The sequence below is a fragment of the Mustela nigripes genome, chromosome 16 (genome assembly GCF_022355385.1).
Source record: "Mustela nigripes isolate SB6536 chromosome 16, MUSNIG.SB6536, whole genome shotgun sequence".
Lineage (NCBI taxonomy): Eukaryota > Metazoa > Chordata > Mammalia > Carnivora > Mustelidae > Mustela > Mustela nigripes.
In genome coordinates, this window is record NC_081572.1 from 2,076,380 (window position 1) to 2,098,494 (window position 22,115).

General features: G+C 51.2%; 1 protein-coding gene across 3 annotated transcripts in view; it reads right to left on the reverse strand.

Moving 5' to 3' along the window:
* Positions 1 to 22,115, reverse strand: part of RNF213 (ring finger protein 213) — a 106,945-nt gene that overhangs the window by 23,684 nt on the left and 61,146 nt on the right. For all 3 annotated transcript variants that reach the window (XM_059379882.1, XM_059379884.1, XM_059379881.1), the window contains 14 exons: positions 18,098 to 21,691; positions 16,399 to 16,535; positions 15,916 to 16,011; positions 14,756 to 14,874; positions 13,873 to 13,992; positions 13,216 to 13,361; positions 12,877 to 13,018; positions 12,649 to 12,787; positions 10,578 to 10,769; positions 9,444 to 9,589; positions 7,722 to 7,876; positions 5,678 to 5,896; positions 5,193 to 5,374; positions 4,446 to 4,566 (listed from right to left, as the gene is read on the reverse strand). In XM_059379882.1, coding sequence (XP_059235865.1) covers positions 4,446 to 4,566; positions 5,193 to 5,374; positions 5,678 to 5,896; positions 7,722 to 7,876; positions 9,444 to 9,589; positions 10,578 to 10,769; positions 12,649 to 12,787; positions 12,877 to 13,018; positions 13,216 to 13,361; positions 13,873 to 13,992; positions 14,756 to 14,874; positions 15,916 to 16,011; positions 16,399 to 16,535; positions 18,098 to 21,691 — 5,508 coding nt within the window. The remainder of the gene's footprint in view (positions 1 to 4,445; positions 4,567 to 5,192; positions 5,375 to 5,677; positions 5,897 to 7,721; positions 7,877 to 9,443; positions 9,590 to 10,577; positions 10,770 to 12,648; positions 12,788 to 12,876; positions 13,019 to 13,215; positions 13,362 to 13,872; positions 13,993 to 14,755; positions 14,875 to 15,915; positions 16,012 to 16,398; positions 16,536 to 18,097; positions 21,692 to 22,115) is intronic.

Below are 22,115 nucleotides of genomic sequence, written 5' to 3' on the forward strand. Positions count from 1 at the left end.
TTGTCATTTTTGGAATATTTGTTTTAGGTTATTTTTTAAAGAAACAAAACATCCCAGACATAGCTGTAACTTCTTACGTCCGTTCTGAAAACATGGCCCTCCTCGCCTTCCCACAGAGGACCGCCTTTCTAAATTCCCACATCCACTACATTTGCACACGTGCATAAAGACCGTGGTACCGCTTTGAACGCTTCCAGCCTTCGCATCAGTGAGGTCACGCTGTCCGAAGGCCCAGATGACTCACGTTAGCTGCCGTACGGTGCACACTGGCGGAAACGCCAGTTACTTGTTTTCTGGTTAATGGGCGTCTAGAATATTCCTTTTGTTCTGCAATTATAGTTCTGCGCCCAGTATCCTTCCATGTGTCTGCCTGAGTTTCTCTAAGACACGTATTTAGAAGGGGAAGCAACGGATTCTAGGAAACATACATCTCCAGTGACACAATACAATGAGTGTGCTGCGTGTGCTTCTGGAATTTGGGGCTCAGGCATGATGTTTGCAATAGATCGCTTTATATTTTACATGCCCTTGGGCATTATTGCCATAAAGAGACTCCCTTTCTCGTCCCGGTCTGCCAGAACTAACTTTTCTTCCAAATTATAGGTTGTATTAAATTCTTTTTCTATAGCTTCTGAAAAGGGCATTTAAGGTTTCACTTTTAATTTGCTACATAGCTGATAACATTTATAATTTTATGATGTTTGAGCTCTCTTTGAATTCCCAGGATTTTCACTTTGAAATGATAATGTTTTTTTTTTTTTTAAAGATTTTATTTATTTATTTGACAGACAAATCACAAGGAAGCAGAGAGGCAGGCAGAGAGAGAGAAAGGGGGAAGCAGGCTCCCTGCTGAGCAGAGAGCCCGATGCGGGGCTGATCCCAGGACCCTGAGATCATGACCTGAGCTGAAGGCAGCGACTTAATCCACTGAGCCACCCAGGTACCCCGATAATGTGGTTTTTAAAAAAATATTTTATTTACTTATCGGAGAGTGAGTAAGAGAAAGAGAAAGCATGAGCCGGGGGAGCGGCAGAGGGAGAAGCAGACTCCTCCCTGAGCAGGGAGCCAAATGCAGGGCTCGATCCCCGGACTCTGGCACCATAATCCAAGCCAAAGGCAGACACCCAACTGACTGAGCCACCCAGGTTCCCTTAAATATGTTTTTAATACCCCGCTAAATTTGATTTGTTCAGCAATATCCTAATTCACAAGGGACCAAAGGATTTAAACAGACTTCTCTCCAAAGACGATGCACAAATGGGCCACAAGCACATAGGAACGTGCTCGAGGTCATCAGTTACCAGGGAGAAGCAAATCAAAGTCACTATAAGATGTCACCTCCCACCCACTAGGACGGCCATCACACACCAAACCACGGAAACACAGCAAGTGCTGGCGAGGATGTGGAGACACTGGAGACATGGTGCGCGGCCGGCAGGAGTACAATGCTGCGGTCACTGGGGAAAACCATTCTGCGGTTCCCCAAAAAGCGAACATAGACTCTCCGTACGATCAGCAATTCCACTTCCATGTAGATCTCCGAAAGAGTCGAAAGCCTGGGCTCAGATACTTGCACACATTACTCCCCGTTGCCAAAAGGTGGAGACTCCCTGAACGTCTACTGGTGGACGGACGGATGAATGGAACATGGTCCGCACGCACGGCGGACATTACTTAGGCTTAGACAGGAAGGACATCCTGACGCCTGCCACATGGATGGACCTGGAGGCCACTGTGAAGCCAGCCACTCACAAAAAGACAAGCACTGGGGGATTCCACCTGTGTGAGGTCCCTAGAGTCATCAGATCAACGAGGCAGATAGTGGGATGGTGGGCACCAGGGCTGGGAGGAGGGAGGGGGAATCAGTGTTTCATGGGGACAGAGCTTCAGTCTCACAAGACAAGCAAGTTCTGGAGACAGACAGTGTGACCACAGTGTGAATATGCTTGATGTCACTAATCCATGCACCTAAAGATACTCAAAAAGATACATTTCATGTGACGTGTATCTTACCACAGTGAACAAAGAGCAGCAGTCTAGTGATTGGATGGTTGTTGATAAGGACGAGACGTTTCAGATTAGGAAGCCAATGGCTTTAAGATCAGCACACAACATCTGGTAAGACTGTCCCGTGTGACTCCGTGAGAGGCAGGTCACAGGGCAAGAGAATCTATCTCCCTACCTACACCTGTCCATCTGTCCGTCCATCTATCCATGCATCCACCCATCCTTTTGATCAGACACAGAACACCCATCTTTCTGCAGCTTTTGCCAAAATCCTGTGGGAGGCCCTGTCGGCTGCTGGCACAGGCTAACCAAGCGGGGGCTCTCAAAGATGGCCCCAGCGGAAGAGGAGTTGGGACCCCAGGCCTTGCCCGGTTAACACTTCCTTCCTAGCTGGATGATGGGAGCCAGCCTTGCAGGCAATGCTTCCCCCTCTGGCCTCTTGTTGTGAACGGCCTCAAGGCTGGCTTTGGAGGGGACAAGGAGAGCATGAGGCCATAAAAATGAGAGTCTTCAGGTGTGAAAATGTGTGAGAGAAGACCTCTGGCTCTGATCATTCACACCTGGATCTGACTGGGAAGAAATAATCCAGAAACCCAGTAAGTCCTGGGGTGACGTCATTGCTCTATACACCTCCCCACATACCTAGTCTGCAAAAGCCTGCGCGCGTGTGCGCATACTGGTGTGCGGGAACCTGACAACTTCTCTTTTGGCTCACCGGTCACCTGGCCATCAGGAGCCACACGGCACTGGCTGGAAGGTTGGAGCAAGCCCTGGGGCCTGTGGCCAGGGACTGGGCAGGGACCGGAGAGAGGCCACAGCTGGCCTCTGTGTGGGAAGAAGGGTATCATGAGTCCTTGTCTTTTTTTTGTTTTGTTTTTTAAAGATTTTATGTATTTGATAGAGAGAGACACAGCAAGAGAGGGAACACAAGCAGGAGGAGTGGAGAAGAAGAATCAGGCCTCTTGCTGGGCAGGGAGCCCAGTGCAGGGCTAGAACCCAGGACCCTGGGATCATGACCTGAGCCTAAGGCAGATGCTTAACGACTGAGCCACCTAGGTGCCCAATTTTTTTTTCTTCTTTTTTTTGGAAAGAGGGAGGAAGGAAGGGAGGTAAGCAAATCGAACTGGGTGCCCTGCTGCCGGTCAAGGCCTAGACACTTGGCAGAGTGAGGCTCTTGCCCTTTCCTCCGGGCATAACTCTGGGGCAATCAGGCTGTAGGCAGACCTTCCTGTGCCTGTGGCCTTTGCGCAGAGCTGAGACGGGAAGGGCTCTCCCTGAGCTTTGACCTGAGCTTCGTGGCTGGGCTGCATTTCTTTCCACAGGAGAAAGGTCTCAACTGGGCCATGGAAACTGTCTTTGGCCAAGTTGGTCAAGTTGGCTAAGTTGGACCCTGGGTTGCAGAGCGCCAGCTTTTTCTAGAGTTCTTTCTCCACTTTTCTATCAAAAGAACCTCTAGGTCTACCTGGTCATATGACTACACTGCCCAAGGTGTCCCCGACCACCGCTCTGCAGCCAGGCGAGGCTATGACTGCGTTCAGGACGGTGAGCTATGACCCATTGTGGTGGGAACTTACTCTCACCTGTGCTCTCAAAAAGGGCCGTGTGTCGTGTCCTGTAGTACACGAGAGCAAGAAAAGCCTTCTCAGATGACAAGGTGGAGCTTGTGTAGTGAGGACAAGGGGGCAAGTCAGAGGGGCGGGGGCACCTGACGGGGGCTTGCCAGCACCCCGGACTGCTCACGCTCACAGGACCATCTGAGAAACAGGCTTTCGTTTTGTTCTGCCACTGATACTCTGGTCACCAAGGAGGAGACTGGCTCCTGGTGTCCATGTCAGCCTCCGTGGAGTGTGCCCCTGCACAGCTACAACTGTTAGACAAATTTATGCAAGGCTCTGGGGGTAGCTGAGGCAGAGGCCATCGTTTGCTGAACGGCCATCGGTGCTGAGCGCATGGGCACAGGGCACTGAACTGGAGTCGCGAACTCTATGAAGGGTGTCAGGTGGCAGAAGCCCCAGGGTTTCCCGTTCCCTCCGTTCACCCACTGCTTGGAAGCCCAGAGCCCAGTGGCCTGGCTGAAAACCTGGCCTCGCGAGGGGGCCAGACTGCTGGGCTGGGCAGGACTAAGGCCACTGGAGGCCAGAGCAGCGCCACCCCTCGGCTGTCCCAGCTTCCAGAGCATCTTTCCTGTCTCAGCCTGAGTCCCTTCCACTCCTGCTGGGGAACCGGACTGGCGCCCACAAGAGGCAGACACGAGCACACAGACAGACTTCGTGGTCACAGTGATGAAATCACCCTCCTCTGCACTTCCAAGTACGACCCTCAGCTGGAAGCGAATGTACCACCCTGTGGATGAATGTCCGAGGATGTCTTGGGGTCCTGCATCCTGGAAGGAGGCACGTGTGTGCTGCCAGCTGAGCGGACCCGGCCCGAGCACTCACCTTGTTCAGCAGGAAGACGTAGTCAGTCACCAGTGCCTGCAGCTCAGGAATCTGGCTCTCGACCCCCAGCAGCACATGTTCCACAAAAAGAGCCACGGGGTAAATGCAGTTCCAGTGAGTTCTGTAAGAGACGGCTGTCACTCCCTGGGCTTGGACAATAGTATCTGAGATGCCGGGGGGGGGGGGCGGTATCCCAGAAAGGGGTGAGCGCAGATGGAAGACTCAGAGAGGAGCCCTTTGCTGCATGCTCCCGACCCCCAGCCACCTCCATGTGCCCCACGCCCTCCCACAGATTCGCAGAGTAGAGGGGCCACAGGGGGCCACATCCTATCCACAGTCTGTGCCGTGTGAGCACTGCCTCTCTCTGGAAGGCCAGCACAGGACCTACCCTGCTGGGAAGCCTAGCCTAACTGCTTGCCCCTCTCCTCTGCCTGCTGGTCCCCGTTGCACTGTCTGGGGCCCCTTCCCACTGCTCCCTTCTGGCAGCATTTCTCCCGCGAAGCCTCAAGCATCTGCTCCCCTTTCTGTCCTGCCTGCACCCCCAGAGCTCCCTGGATGTGTTCTCCCTCTCTGCGTCTCCAGCATCCGCCTGATGCCTGGCATGGAAGAAGGCTCAGCAGACGTGATGTGGTGAAAGTGACGAGAGGACCCCTTTTTGTGGCAAGAGAACCCCACGTGTCCGGGTCCCAGCGGTTACAGGCGAGCACATGGGGAAGGACTGGGTAGGGGCCGGGCTGCTGGTCTCACCTGACCTCCCTGATGACGCCTGTGGCCAGCCTCCCGCAGCTCCGCAGGTACCCCTCAGAGCCCAGGAGGTCCAGTGGCACGGACAGATTCTTCACCATCTGCAACCACGCCTGGGGACTGGGCTGCAGGACATCCCTCGTCAGCAGCTCTGTGCAGGCCACTGCTGCCAGTGCATCCAGAGTCTGGGGGAACAGAGAACAAGCCCCTGACGCAGGAGCACCGCCACCCCTTGTCACTGCTCTAAGTGCTAAGTCCAGAGGTCCAGGCCGTGACCCCAGTGTGTTCTCGTGTTCCAGGCTTGGAGCCTCAACTTTTCTCGTCCTGGGACCTAGGAGGCAGGAGGCAGATGTGTTCGTCACATCTCTACCTTGCCTGGGCACACCGTGCAGAACACAGCTCCCGGGCGGCCCCAGAACACAACCCACCTGGTCCAGGAAGGCCAAGCCCTGACTCTGAGCACAAACTGTCCCCACGAGGGGCCATACCAGCTCATGTCCGTCCAATCTGACATTCCATGTGCCTTCTGTTGTGTTGTAAAATAGCACTTGTAGAATCTGAGGGAAGATAGTCAAGATCCTGGACAAGTTCTGCAGCCGGCCCCTGAAGCGCTGGTAAATGAGGTGCACCCATGGTAAGGAGACCTCGGCCTCTGGCCTCTCTGCTTGCTCTTGATTGACGCAGGACCCCAGTGCCGCCTGCAAAACCTGGGATGAGAAACAGGCTTTTAGTGTACATTTGTCAAACGCAAAGAAAAGATGTATTTTCACAGTGGAAAATTTGAACTGCTCAGAAATGACAAAAGAGAACTTTAAAAACCACACACAGTTATTGTCCCTGGGCACTTTTTGGTGTCACCTCTTCTGGGCAATTTATATCCAAATCCTGCCCCCGTTTTGTCTTCAAATCACAACCATGGTGTATTTCTGATTTCCTCCCACTTAATATCACATTATGAACATTTCTGTCATTAAACATACTGGAAGAAGACCGCTGTTAATGTGTGCACCAATTACAATAAACAATGAGATGGCTGTAATTGAATTTGCCTGACCGTTTATGATGGACAGTTAAATTGTTTCTATTTTTTTCACTTTAAGAAGGATGGGCTCAGTTGTTAAGTGTCTGCGAGTCCTGCTTCGGGCTCCCTGCTAAGCGGGAAGCCTGCTTCTCCCTCTCCTAGTCCCCCTGCGTGTGCTCCCTATCTCGCTGTCTCTTTCTCTGTCAAATAAATAAATAAAATCTTTATTTATTTATTTTTTTTTAAAGAAAAGAACAAAGCTGTAAAGGACATTCCTATGGATAAAATGTACGTCTTCATCTGGTAACGCTTGTGGGACAAAAACACCAGTTCAGAATTTACGGTTCCCGATCCATCCTCCAGGCTTTTCTGGAAGCACAGGCTTGTTCTCAGCCCTGTCAGCAAAAGAAGAGCATCTGGCTCTTGTCACAAACCAGTCCTACCACTTGGGCAAGCAAAAGCACTATCTAAAAGCCACTCACGTTCTATTGACTTACCAGTGAGGCTGGCCAGTATTTCTAATGTTTCCAGATCTCTGCATAATTATTCTGTTAATTCCTGGTTTACATAACTTTCATCAATTTTTTTAAATTAGGAGACCTTCTGGGGCTCCTGGGTGGCTCAGCCGATTAAGCATCTGACTCCTAATTCTGGCTCAGCTCGTGATCTCAGGGTTATGAGATCAAACCCTGTGTTGGGCTCCGCACTCAGGGGTGAGCCTGCTCAGAACTCTCTCCCTTTCCCTCAGACCCTCCCCGCAAGCCCCCACCCCTGCCACCCTAGAACTTCAGGATCATGACATGAGGCAAAGGCAGATACTTAACTGACTGAGCCACCCAGGTGCCCCACGGAGACATTCTTATTGATTCCTAAGGATATTTTATTTCACGTTATTTTTTTAAGTAGGCTGTATGCCTGGTTTGGAGCATAGTGTGGGGCCTGAACTCAGGACCCCGAGATCAAGAACTAAGCTGAGATCAAGAGTCAGACACTTAACCTACTGAGCCACCCAGGCCCCCACTTTTATTTCATATATTTAAGTAATCTATACACCCAACAGGGGGCTCAAATTCACAACCCTGAGATCAAGAGTTGCACATTCCACTGACTGAGACAGCCGGATGCCCCAGGATTCCCAAGAATATCTAATTAACCCTTAATCATGCTGGTTGTAAATATGTTCTCCTCAAATTTGCTACTTTCATTTTTTATGTACTTAAGTTTGAAATCCTTCAGTTGTCAGAAGTATCATAATGTCTACTGAAGTTTCCGTTACTATTATTGCCTATAATGGTCAGTTAAATACACCTAATTTTTTTCAAGAGAAACTCCACATTTAAAAACAAGGCGTTAAAGGGAAAATTGGAGGTGTTCTTCGTGTTAATGAACAGCCCGTGGTTTGGGGGCCCCGGGGGGGGGGTGCTGAGGGTCAAAGCACACTCCGCAGTGGAAGAACGGCTCACCCCTGTCGTGGGACACCATCACCGCCCGGCCCGAGACCCAGCACTCACCGCCAGTTCTTCCCGAGTGGACACTCTCATCGTCAAGAGGAGGAAGTCCTTCATGTAGCACAGAAACAGTTCCCGCTGCTGCTCTGCACTGAGCTGAGCAAGAAACCTGCCCAGTGGGGTCTGCTGAAAGATTTCCACTAACTTCTTCGACGTTCCTGTGGAGGAGAGCCAAGAAGGGTCTGGAGGAAGAACGTGAGGTGTGGCTCTGGCCCTGCGTTCAGGAACTGCCGCGTCTCCTGGGGAAGGGCCACACTGCGAACAGCAGCGGCGGGTAAGGCTCTGCTGAACGCTGGCTCTCAGCAGCGGGGAGCAAGCGGCAGGATCTGACAGTGCTTTCATTTTAGATGTTTTTAGACGTTTTAGATGTTTTCCCAGCGGAGTACCGGAAACAAAGGTTAGATTTGTCACTAACAGCCGAGCTAGCTCCAAGTGGATAAAAGGACCAAAAGCAACCAGGCTCTATGGCCAGCATCATAATGTGCCTCAGGAACCTCAGGACCCAAGTGGGTCAGGAGTAAGTGGGCTGCTCTTCAGGGGCTGGGGTCACATGCTGCTGACACCAGAGAGATCAGCCTCTCGTATAAGAGCGCTGGCCCCTAGGTCACATGCTATCACAGGAAAGCTGGGTCAGTTAGGACATGGCCTCAAAAAAAAGAAGGGCGCCTGGGTGGCTCAGTGGGTTAAGCCGCTGCCTTCGGCTCAGGTCATGATCTCAGGGTCCTGGGATCGAGTCCCGCATCGGGCTCTCTGCTCGGCAGGGAGCCTGTTTCCTCCTCTCTCTCTGCCTGCCTCTCTGCTTACTTGTGATCTCTCTCTGTCAAATAAATAAATAAAATCTTTAAAAAAAAAAAAAAAAAAAAAAAAGAAATACTCCTTCCTCAGGATAGAGTCTGCTTCCGTTTGCTCAGAGCAAGTGGCAGAATGTGTACCCAGATAAGTAACGTGTCAAGTATTTAAACCCCCCTTTTTTTGCTATTTTCTAAAGATTTTTATTTATTGTCAAAGAGAAAAAGAGAGAGAGACAACAAAAGCAGGAAGAACGGAAGGCAGAGGGAGAAGCAGGCTCCCCACTGAGCAGAGAGCCCAACACAGGACTTGATCCCAGGACCCTGGGACCATGACCTGAGCCTAAGGCAGACGCTTATGACTAGCCACCCAGGTGTACTGACTTTTTTTTTTTTAAAGGTTTTTATTTATGTATTTGAGAGAAAGAGAGAGAAAGACAATGAGCTATGGGGAGGAGCGGGCTGTGGTAGAGAGAGACAGAGAAAGAAGCAGACTCCCTGGTGAGCAGGAAATCTGGTGTGGGACTCGATCCCAAGACCCTGGTATCGTGATCTAAGCTGAGAGCAAATACTTAACTGACTGAGCCACCCAGGTGCCCCTTGACCAGTTTTTTTCAAAGGCAATACCATAAGTAAACTTTGAAAAGACCATCTCATGTATGAAAGATGACTTTTGCAAAATCATGCACTATCCCCAGATTTCCTGGGACACATGGCCAAGCTGCTCAGCCTGTGAGGGCAGAGCAAAGAGCCCTGGGGTTTAGGACACTGACCGCTCAGTTTGGAGGAGCAGATTCCACTCTGGTCTCTGATGCTGTTGGGAAGGGCTCACCTAGGGACATCTCCTGAGTGCTGGCACCCTAGTTATCCAGAAGCCTCCAAACGGGGATCACCCACTTATGACAGCGAGTCAGCATGTCCTGTTTCCCTGGCTCACCTTCGGCTCCAGTGATGTACTGAGCCTGGACCCTCAGCTCCTCCAGATAGTCTTTGATTCTCCAGCTGAATGGGACGTCACTGGACACACCCTCAGGGGGGCTCATACTGTTCTGCACTGTGATGTAGGGTATCTCACTTTTAAACCTGAGTTGGGCAGAGGAGGACAAAGGACGTGATCAGTGAGTAGTTGCTCAAAGCAGGAGACCCACACTGCTGCCAGTTCCTCTCCATGCTTGATGGCAGGTGCGCCTACAAGGCCTCAGAGGCAGCCTGCTGGTCCACTTCACAGCTCAGGGCTTCTGTTACAGAGGAACCCAGGACGTCCACAAATTATTTCTGCCTCACAGACAAACAGAAACGCACCAAGGCCAGGAAGAGTCAAGCAGGCTACCCAACGTCTGCTGTGCCTGACCTACCCTCGCCCTCCACCTATGCGTGGAGAACACGGCCTGTCCAAGGCGACCCTTTCCATCACGGTCCACAGCGTCTTGTTCTCTAAATAAGCATTCCCACTGGAGATCCCAAACCCCAGTCACTCATAGACTCTTTATTCGCCCACAAATGGAATGGAAGCCCCCGAAATCAAAGAGGAAGCTCTTGGGAGGCCTGCTGAGAATGAGCTATGTAAACGCAGACCCGGGGTGGGCCATGTGGGTCGTGCCGTGGAATGAGGGACAGGCAGAGCCGCACACATCAAACAGCTCTCCGAAGCGCCGCCTCACGGGTGTAGACAAAGCTGAAGCTGGAAATTCTATCTGTGCTGGGTGCTCTGGAAGCGAGGAAATTAGGAAGGGGAATGAAACCAGGATGTCTCAGAACTTTCCAGAACTCCCATTTGTTACTGCAAAACCATCACCCTCAGGCTGCAAAAGGAGGCCGCATTTAAAATAAATGTGATTCAGAGGCGCCTGGCTGGTTCCATTGATGGACTGTGTGACTCTTGATCTTGGGGTTGTGAGTTCGAGCCCCACACTGTGTATAGAGAGTATGTAAAAATAAAATCTTAAAAAAAAAATAAATGTGATTCCAAAATGGAAACTTATGCTTTGTCAATTGCTTGGAAGAACACATGAAGACTTTTCCCGCATTACGATTTTTTTCCCTTTCCACAAAATGAAACTCTCTTATTTACCGCGGATCATTTGTCACAAGAGGAATGTTCAGAAGCTTCATGTCCCGGAAAATAAACATCCAAAGATCTCTTGTCCACGAAGGAGAGTCTGGCCTGGTCAGTAGCTCCAGATTGCTGTCTCTGTCCAGGACGGAGACCATGCTCGCCAGGACAGGGGTCACCATACCTTGGACCCGCTTCCAGAGGGTCTGCCTGCAGTACAGGGGAGAGGAGATGTCATTCCAGCTCCGTGAGCACAGAGTGCTGCAGGAGTCATGCCTCCTTCGGATATTCGGTTCCTTCTAGGCCGGAACAACGCGTCTGGTCTCCCGATTCCATACTACGGCTAGAACAGTAAATGCAGACTGCCATTGTCTGTAAGTACTCGAAGAAAAACTCAAAGATAGAAATGTCTAGGGTTGGAGGCAGGACCAGAATATACCTTAATTCTACATGGAATAAGTGGTCATCGGCTCCCTAAAAAGACCAAGTAGCAATTGCTGAACCCTGTCATAGAGCTAATTTCCCAGGGCATGTCGTCCAGGCTCTACAAGAAGAGGGACCATATGCATTTGGGGAAAAAAATAAACTTTACTCTAAAAAAAAAAAAAAACCGATATAGAGAGAATATAATAAAACACAAGGCAAAATAAATGTGTTCCAGGTCAAGGGAAACAAGAAAGTAGCTGTTTCTCTAGAAGGTAACTCTTGCTGATGGCTGAGTGTATCTATGTCCAGAGGGACACTTCTCCGCTTCTATGAACTACGCTGTCCTTCGCTGTTATCACAATGTTTATACACGATCACAAACTCTGTAACTCAGTGTAAGACATCTGTTACCGGCTCGTTCACATTGGGGAGACCAATTCAGCCCCATTTTGAAAAGAAGAAAGAAAGATGATTTCCTTCTTGAATTCACGAGCAAGAATTCACAAGCATCTACTGAGGAAACAAATCATGCTGATGATCAGAGAGCACTTGACTGAAGGGAAATGTGTCACAGCGGGGAAGGGTAGCAGGCCGCAGGGTGACAGCTGGAAGCTGGCTGTAGGGCACACAGGAAGGTGTCCCTGGACAGGCATGCAGACCTCAGACATCAGGAACCACCAGGACTGTTACACCTTGGATTTTAATCCCAAGAGGGCAAACGACACAGGTCCCGAGTATGTGGATGGTAAAGAGAGACGGGCGTAGAGAGTGTGGGAGCGGGCGAGCAGGCTCTGGAGCCCGTCTGAAGGCAGACATAAGGGAGCTACAGGTGTGGTCCTGACCACTCCACGAAGGTGTGTTCGGAGAGCACTGGTGCCTGTTAAGAGCTGGGCCAAGCCCAACGCCACAGCCAACAGCAGAGCAATCAGAAGTGGGGCCACGTGTGCGCTGCTTGGAACAGCTGTCAAGCGTGTACCCAAAACACAGATTTCAAGGAGTATTAATGCGAAATTAAGTACTTAGTAGTACTGTAAGGAGTGAATGAGGGAAAGGATGTAGGTTCAAATGTGAGCTTCTACAATTCCTCACTCAGAAAGTGTAAGTAGGAAGGACACTAAGGGTAACTGAAGAAAACTGAAGCAGAAGCCCCCGCCGCTGAAACTTTCTTGGGGGAACCCACAGCATCCCACCTCTCTCCACAACATGGGTTGTCTCACTTGGTCCTGAGAAATGGTCAGGTTTTACAGAAAAAGGACCATGGCCACTGAATGAACACTCCCGGGTCGGATGCCTAGGATTATCACGTATCTTCAACCAAACCTCAGGCCTGAGGCAAACATTTTCTTCCCTCCCTGCCTATCACCACCTCTACAACCTCAAACTGCAGCTGCCTCCATGGGCGGCCACGACGGCCAGTGTTTACATCCCGCGAGAGCAGGTGTTCTTGTTGTGAGGACAGAATGTAAGCGTGCGGAAAAGCAGAGAAGAGTCTAGCAAATCCAATGTACCACCACCCAGACCACCCTGCATCTTTCGGAGAAAACACATGACCACTCTGAACTGCTCGGAGCTCTAGGAAGAAATGGGTGGCCAAGCAGATCACGGCCAGGGCGCTCCTGCCCCACCATCGCGTCACGGCTCCCGGATGCCCTTCGTCCGGTACCTGAATGTGCCTGCCTCCTGGAGAGCGTCCTGATTCAAGGCTTCCCTCGACACCCACTCCTTCGTGTTGAAGCAATTCCCTTCCTGCCCCTGCTGGAGGAGGGCGTGGAGGCGCGCCTTGCATGCCTGCAGGAAAGCAGCTGCGGAAGGGCAGAGGGGCCATGTCCTGGGTGTGTCACACAGGCACTCCTGAGGGGGGCCTGCCGGTGGGTGGCCCGGGACCCTGTACCTTTCTCCACGTCGTCCTCGTTCAACAGCTGGAGAAGAATCTCCACTCTCCGCATGCCGCGTGGGCAGCCCTCCTGCGGGTCCCTGAGCATGCCCACGGCGCCCTGGATGCAGCTCTGCAGCAGGCTGCTGGTGTCCAGGATCTGCGTGCGGGCGGCGGGGATGGTAAGGTCTCCTGGCCCCACACCACCCCCATCCCCTGAGGGCCACTGCGGGGGGACTCCGCCATGGGGAACCCTGCCCTGGTTGTGGGCCTCGACTCCAGAGGGGAGCAGAAGGAGGCTACCTGCGGGATAGCCTGGCCTTCTGAGAGGCCCAAGAACAAAGAGCCAGAACTTACCTCACGCCTGCCTCGCTTAGCACATGTGCCGCCCAGTGTCTCAGAGCCTTCTGTTTCCAAGCCTGCCTCTGCTGTCTCTCTTGACCTGGCAGCCTGGGTTTCCTCTGCCTCCTCCTGGCTGTCTCCAGCCCCGTATCTCGTCTCCGCTGCAGAAGCAGCATAGTGAAGCCGCTGGGGACGGGAGTGGCACACAGACTCTCCCCACAGGCCTCCCGGGCCCTCGCCCCACTGCAGGCCCCACAGGAGAGGCTGCGGACCATACAGGCTGCCTCTAAGCAGCCCCGTCTGTGCGGTCCACCAGCGGCAACACTTGTTCCCATCCATGGTTCCCATCCACATCCATAGCATAGCTGACATGTGGCCCCAGTGACCAGAGTGTGACACATGGCAGAGACTCCCCCTGCCCCCCACCCCCGGCTTCACAGCCTGCTGCGTCCATGAAGACCTGCTTTGCCATGTGGGACTCCTGACCAGTGCCTGGTCCTGGGAAGGAGCAGGTGTTGCCTGTGGACTTGTCCCCACCAGGGGCAGGCGCCATGGGCACAAGGGCACAGCCTGGCCCTCACGGGACAGCAGTGCAGCTCCCCGCACCTCTGCACCCCTGGCCACCACTCCTGCTGTCCTACCTACATCCCCAAAGGCTTTTTGCCGACTTACACTCAGGGTTCTCTTCTGGCTTAAAGAGCTGGCTGATGGTCACATCCTGCAACTTAGTCACATCTGAAACCATGACTGTGGACTTCCGGAGATCGTCAATGTGCACAGACTGCCACAGTCCTGTGGGGGGTAAAAGCCATCTAGAGTCTCCCCATGCCTTTCCTAGTGTCCTCTTGTCAGCCACAAGCAGGGACACACCACAGGTCCTGACGTTTCAATACACTCTGCTCAATGATTTGTACCTGACGCCCAAAGCCTGGAACCCACACAGAAACCACCTGTCCCTGCATCTATGCCGATGACCAAAACATGAACACTGGTCCTAAGAACGAAGAGAACTGCCTTTTTGTAAAAGATAACTGAAGGTTCTTGACTATTGTCCATTTTGTATCATACTTGCTGCATCACAGTTGGTAGAGAGTGTGGGAAACTGGCAAGACTTGCTTCCCGTCCCCCAAGCCGTTATTTGTCAATTTCTTAAATGCCAATTTTAACATTAGTTGGTTTAATCCTCAGAAGAATGAGGGAGACAGAAAGAGGTTTAAGATACTATTTCGCTCCCTCCAGAAACAGGCATAAAGTGGCAGTGCTTCTGAAACAGTGCCAGCTGGGAGGATCTTCTGGGTCGTCCGTGTTACGCAAGGTGAGGCCCCACAGAGGCTAAGCAAATGGCGATCTACCGGTCTATGAGGGGCAGTCAGAGGCTGGGGCAGCAAGTCCAGACACAAGTGTTTCCTGCGGTAACCACTGGTAAGAAATCTCATCGAATCCAAAATGAGACTAACATCAATGTTCTAATTCCAGACTTGTACACCAGGGACCAAACTAGGAAAAACTCAGACGTGATCTAAATAAGCATTTTCAGTAACATTTTTCATCCCACCTCCATGGAATCCCACGTAGGATGTTCCACTTCCCATACGGGACAGTTTGGTGATAAAATAGACCAAGATGCGGTCCTTATTGTCTTGTAGCTTGTTGATTTCATTTATGGAAGAATACCTATTTCAAAACAAACAAAGACAAAACAACTCAAAAAACAAAACAAAGAACAAGCAAATAAACAAAACCAAAGTCGTGAAGTGGCTGAAGAGTGTCCTATCTGTGGTCGCATTTGACCCTGTGTCTTTTTAGCTTTAAATTTTTTTTTTTAAGACTTTATTTATTTGGCAGAGAGAGAGACTGACCATAAGCAGGGGGAGCAGCAGAGGAAGAGGGAATAGCAGGCTCCCCACCGAGCCCAGGGAGCCCGATGCAGGACTTGATCCCACAACCCCGAGATCATGACCTGAGTGCAAGGCAGACACTTCGCCGACTGAGCCACCCAGGCGCCCTAGGTAAGTTTCATAACCTCGTGCCCACTGCTTCCTCTCCTGAGAAGAGGGCAAGCTCTGTATCACCAGGAACATTTTCTTCCCCACTCCCGTGTCCCTCTGCTTTGAAGTGCCATGTCCCTATGGACCAGGAGTTGTGTCCTACAACCGTCGATGGGCCTGCTCTGAGGCTGCTCAGGGTGAGGTGGGCTGGGCTTTCTATCCTGAGATACAGATTCTGTGAACCCACAAACATGCTATGGAATACGGCTTCCAAAGCCTTCAAAGGCCCAGAAATCACTTTCCCCTAACTAAAGTAGTAAGAGAACACAGTACCTGAGTTCTGATATACTAATACCATAAAAATGCCCAATAAATACAAACGGAAGCTTTTACATACTGATGGCTCTTGAACTTGCGGTATATTCAAGTGGCATTACTTAACTGTAATAACTACTGAGACACGTCTGCAGACAATGTGTTCCGAGGATAGTCTTTTATATCCGGCTAATAATCTATTATTTATACCTCTTGGCATTTTACCACTTTTGGCTTGTTTTAGTCTTTTCTCTAGCCCATATCTTTGGGGAATGAAAAGCGAGAGCCGTTCTATTTTTGTTTCCTTGTGTATTCTAATATTATACTGTTTTCAAGGAAGAAACTCTTTAGGAACTCCTGAAGGAAATTTGGGCTTTCTGGGTAGTTTCTGAGAAAAACAACAAAAACTTACTTAGCTGAAGCGATGAGCTGAGCACTGCGGACTCCATCCTCAAAATCTGTTTGAATAATAAGGATTTTGCATCTGGCTGCGTTAGTTAAGCAGTTTCTGAAAGGAAAAAGAAATTGCCCGTCCTAAACAACGGGTGATAAAACTCCTGGGGTGATGGGAAATATGAAGGAATTTATTGGTGGGAATCACTCAGGTGGGGTCCCCCTCTATGTGGACAGAGAAGCCAGTGGAGAGCACATAAATCCCAGTACATGCTTCCCTAATGAGACAAAAGGCGCTGGCTTCTGAGAAGGATGCCTACGCAGAAGGCAGGACAGACAAACGGGACACAGGGAGAACGGGACACCGTTCTTCTCCATCACGTGTCCTCGGTGTTCGCTAACCAGGGCTGGCAATGGCGCTGGTGGCCCCTGCAGTCAGGCACGTGAAGCAGAAAGCCGTCGGAGCTGAGGGGAGGGACGGGGAGGGAAGGGGGAGCCTCACTGCACTTTTCCGAGGAATGAGCTCTCGGTATCAAACTGCTGCAGGAACAGGATCGTGGACCTCAGAGCTCCGTCCGTCACTTCTGATTCCAAAATTTCACAGTCATGGCTGGTGAGCAGCCTGGAGAAAGTGGTGATCTGCAAAGTCAGGAAATGCCAGTTATTGGCTAGAATTCAAGGGAGGCTGTGGGTTTGCTGGTTTAGAAACAGGAGGCTGCTGAGCAAATGTCTCCTATAGGCTCAGCATCACTGTGCAGTTGGTACACAGATAGAAGAAAAGCATCCAAACCCAGAGGAGTTTTGAAAAATGAGGCAGTGGTGAGGCATACAGAACCTACGGGATCCAGGGGTAATGGAGCGAAGACTCAACCTATCACCAGGTGCCTTCAAATCTCCTTGGACTCCAGTGTCTCTTCCTGTTCGGCCCCTCCGAGAAGTTCGGAGGACCCCTTAGGGCTCAACACAAAGGCCATTCCTCCCACCCTAGTCTTCTGTATACTTCCGGATGGAGTGCAGCTAGCTGGGGCCCTTTCTGCCCCCAAGTTATGACCAATTCTCCTGTAACCCTGGATCACCACCCCCCAGTCCCCACACAGAGCAAACCAAAACACTCCTTATGGGCATGCAGCTATCACAGCTCCGGAACCCCCAACTCCAGGACGGCCCTGCCACTGAGCTTCTGATTCCCATGTCCACCTGCATGACAGACGAGTCTGCCTGAATCCCAGAGGCAGCAGAGTCTGTCCCGAATGGAATTTACCACCAATATTTGTTGCTCATTCCTGGTTTGTAATTAACCAAACCTCCAGTCATCCAAGGAAGATGCAGGAAGTCTTCCTTGGATGACTTGGAAGTCCCTAGACCCCTTCGTCTTCCAGAGCCCCCAGATGGCATCAGTCAGTAGCTCTGCCAGTTCACGTGCTATCTCCCAGCTCCGTCCAGCAGCGGCTCTACTTTGAACTGATTCAGCAGCCTCCCTACCTGTCCTTCCTATGATAGTCTTTTATCAGGCCTTCTCCTCTCCCAGGCAACCGGACACATCTCCATATGCATTCCTCTCTCTCTCTGCCCTCTCGACAGCAGACCCACCTCATCAGCACCACGAAGAGGACCCTCCATGAAGGCTCTGCAGGGCCATGTCATCCCCAACTCTTGGCCCCTGCACCCTCAAGCTCCACACTAAACAGCAGCCAGTTCCTGGTTTCCTGCACAGATGGCACTTCTTTCCTGCACCTTGACACCTTTGCTCCAGTAGAGACCTCTACCCATAACACTTCCTCAGCCGCATTTCACAGTTGGCTGGAGGGTCCTCTGACCTCATACCCTGATGTGCATTTCTCCATTCTGCCCCTACAGATAGCCCTGTGGTATGATGCCAACGGCACACGTTCATAAGTCTTACACTGTATGCGGACCAAGGCCAAGAATGGTGCTGACGCATTCACTTTGTTAGTTGAAGTGGGCACTGGACACAATGTTACACAGAGCTGGACACAGAGCTTTGCACAGAAACTGGCCCTCCAAACCTGCTCTGACTGAATTTTTGTGAGCGTCTGGGTTTCTTTGCACTTAACAGAGAGAAACTAAAGTCCAAACACGTCAATTTCTAAATCCTGTACACCGACTAGAAAAGAATCCTGAATTCTAGAAACTAGGGATGCAAGGCCTTGGAAAGAAAACAAAGATAAAATTATCATCACCTCTGTAAAGGTGACACGGTGCCCCAGATCCACTATGCGAAGCTGGGCCTGAAGGAAGTCTGCAAAGCAGTTATGCTGCTGCCTGTGGTAGTATTCTCGAGACAGGGACTGTGCGGCAAACAGGCCCAGGGAGGTAGCTCCCAGCCGAATCACGGCGTCTGGCGTGGCACAACCCAGCAGAATCAATTTGGCCTCCTCAGACACCTTCTGGTACAGTTCATCAGTCAAAATCCTGGGCCCCAGCCTCTCGGTGACCTGGAGCACCACAGAGGCACACGCGTCCGGGTGGTAGCCAATGAAGACTTCAGAAGGGCTGTACTTGTGTTCGGCTACAAATGGGTCCGGTTTCACATCTGCAAATCTCTCCACCCAGCTCTTGAGCTCCTCCACGATGTTTTTCTGCCATCTTTCCAAAACAGTGTTGATATCCAGATAGTGTTTCTCCAGCCGGTTAATGAGAGGGATGGGAAAATGTTTGTAGACAACGTCTTTCTCTTCAATGACTATCAAGCGGAAGTCTGGGTGAACCCGACATTTGACCCGATGGGTCCCCAGACCAAGGTCCACGTACTTCTGGCCTCCGAGGTAGACGTAGTACTGATTGAGTGCGTCGTAGAGGCTCTCGTACAGGCTCTGCAGGTTGAGCAGCACCACCATCTTGCCTGTTTCCATGCAGATCTTTACTCGGTTGATATTTCTGCAGACCTGGGTGTACTCCTGGTCCCTGGGAAAGCTGGAACCAAAAATGATCTCTGGCTGCCGGTCCTCCTTGAAGAATGTCTGCTGCAGGACCTGCAGGGCCGCGTAGTTTCTGGTCAGCACAAGCAGGTAGCGGGACTCTGAGCCGTCTAGCTCCTTGCCCGACGCCTTCTGAAGGTCACTATACATGTTCTCCCGGATCAGCTGCATGGTGCTGACTTCTTCTGAACACTTTGCCTCAGGCAAACTGGCTGTAAAAATGTCCAGAGCGTGGATGTCATCTTTGCCACTGAAGTTCCGAAGGACAGCCTGTGCAATATCCCGCGGGGAGGGTGCATTATTAGAAGATTTTGCCTTGGCAAAGACCATTTTGATGAGGCTATAGTAGTCACGGAGCCCAAAGAATTCCTTGTCTTGCTTCTCACACACTGTTTCATAGGCTCTGGCAAAGGGTGCAAAGTAGCCTTGGACTCTTTGTTGAACGAGGGGCTCTGAGGAGCAAATCCCCTTGGCGCTCTCTATGAGCTCCTTCTTGTTGGGACTGCCACGGGACACAAAAATACCCCGGTTCATCTTGGCAGGGTCCAGGGCCCAATTGGAGATGCCTATGAAGCCAACCTTTTTGTGGGGGGCAGGATCGTCTTCAATGCACCCATATTCCAACAGGGGGTGCAGAGTCTTCAAGGGCATTTTAGGTGAATCTTCTGCCAGTCCAACCTCATCCAACACCACCACAGAAACGTACTGCTCTAGGTCCTTTCCCTGCTGGAAGCGGGCACACTGCCTGAAGGTGCTTATGATGCCTTGAGGAGTAGAGTGTGGGCTGCACTGGAATGATACCAGATGGACCTGCTTCAGGTTCCGGAAGAGGTCCGAGTGAGCTGCCGGGCCTTGCATGGCATCTGCCACAATGGTCTTGGCAAGAGATTTGGAGCTGCCGGGCTTCCCCACCAGGAAGAGGGGAATCTTCAGCTCAATGCAGATAACCATCATGAAGACATTCTCCTTCAAAGCCAAGTTCCTAGCGATGGTTTTCCTTAAAGACACACCATTTAGAAAAAGACTCTGTGTTTGAGCGATCTCCTCCAGAACAATCTTGCTGTCGTTATATGGTTCTGGAAAGAGACTGCAAATGGCTCTCCAGTACGATTCCTTCTCTTCTAAAGAGGCATGATAGCACACCCCGAGGGCCAGCACCAGGGACCAGAGGACAGGATCTCTCTCCACGTTGGACTCTTGGAGAAAGGACTCCAGCTTTGACAGGAGCATCACACTGTGGTCGTAAAACCATCTGAACACTTTGACACAGCGCTCCACATCCCTGAGGCTGACAAAGCTGCACTCGTTCACTCTCGTCCTCATGAAGGCCTGAGAGGCAGAGAGCACTTCTGTGATCACGCGAGTCTCGCTTTCATCTAAGCTGATGGCCTCCACCAGCCTCTGCACAATCTGCAGGATGTAGAGCTTTTCGGCAGTGTTGTTCAGCTGTCCGAAATCCCACACCAGCGGGATCAGGCTAGGCGGCAGAGCGTGCACTCGGTACACCAGCTGCCTCAGGGGGATGGAGCCGAGCTTCTCCACCGTGTCCTCTGCACTGACCCTGTATCCCAAACCGGCCGACTCCAAGCGGCAGATCATCTCCTGTGAGTGCTTCCGGTAAGGGTTGCAGGCCGCTATGATATGCAGGCCCGAGTCTTTGGCTAGGGGCTGGCCGCCCACTGTACGATCACATAGGACTTCCTTGATACAGCTTATGGCTTCTGTCGTATTGGCTTCATCGAAGAACAAGATCGTGTCTAGCTGATGTTGGTCCTTATTGTACATAGCAAGTTTCTCTGCCTCCCGCACTTTGGAGTAGATCATCTCTGCAGTGGTTCCTCCGTGGACCTTGACCAGCTTCATGGTTTCAGCTTTGGTGCCCGCACGTCGCAGGTCACTGAGGAATTTAATGAGCCTGGTCTTCCCGCAGCCAGTCTCTCCCATGATGATGACAGGGATCCCACACCGGAACCGCATCTCGATGGCAAGGATCTTCAGCATATTGTCCATTGTGAGCTCATAGGTTTCATCAGGGTCCATGAGCCACTGGATCCCCAACACCAGGCAGAGCTTTGCAAGTTTCTCAAGTCTCGGAAGCTTATCAAAGTCAACATTGAAGGGCACCCTCTGAAGCAATAGCCCCCGGTACAGTTCCATCCCCATGACATCTTTCTTGATCACTCTCCCACTGGAGAGGTCGATGGCGTCAAGGCCGCCACTCCTATTGGGCTCAATGTGGAAGCCCATGAATGTCATGGATGTGTGGTCACCATTGAAGAACACGTACGGGTGAGGCTCTGACTCCCACCTCTTCCGGAGAGTGAAAGGGGCTAGGTCTTCTTCGGGCACCCCATCCATGGTGACTGTGTTCGTCCCAGGGCTCTGATCGGATGTATGAAGTGTCGGTGTGGCGAAATCTCTTGCCATGAAGATCATGAAGGTGACCACAAAGTTCTTGAAGCCTTGCAGTGTGTCTCCAATCAAGCGTGGGTCGCAGAAGAGGGAGGCCTCACAATCTCTGAGCTGATAATTCAGGAACCCAGCAAAGTTCCTTAGCTCTGCCCAGGATGGATTTATCAACCCGCAGTAAATCAGGAAATACTGGAGGCATTCCCCAGGAGTGCCTTCCACAGAGCCTTTCTGGTACTGAAACATGTCTAGGTTTTGTTTCTCATGGAACCGTTTCAAATACTGATAAGGCCTCTGGAAAGTCTCACTGCGGAATGCTTTCTGATCCATCCCTGGATCACTGTAGTTCTCTTCGGGATTCAGCTCCATGTTGATCACTTCTTTGGGAGGTTGGCAGGTGACTCTTGGGAAGATATCGAGAAAACTGAAGTGGGGGGTATGTGTACTCTAGAAAGGGGAGACACAAATAAAATGGTTATGACTACGTTTCCTAAGAAATCTGCATTTTAACCCTCCACGTGATCCACACTGGCTGTATACATGCAATGTATAGAACCTTTCGGAGATCCCACTTTCCATAAAGTGGTTTCTGCAGACTCCTTTGTGCTCAGGCTACTGTCTATCACTGGGGCATCATGGGAGCTACCAGTTCCACAGTCAGGTCCTTATCACACAACCTCCTGAAACAAAGTCTCTACCAAGCACATGCGTGTGCATATGTGCACAAGGTTCCCTTCTGTTAAGAAGTATATGTGACAAAAGCCTCCCTCCCATCTTAGCTGGCATTAGGGACAGACTGTGTGTGCCCAGCAGATGGATTTACTGGGTTCTGAGCACCTCTAGCGTTTACTCAGACAAACAGCATCAATCC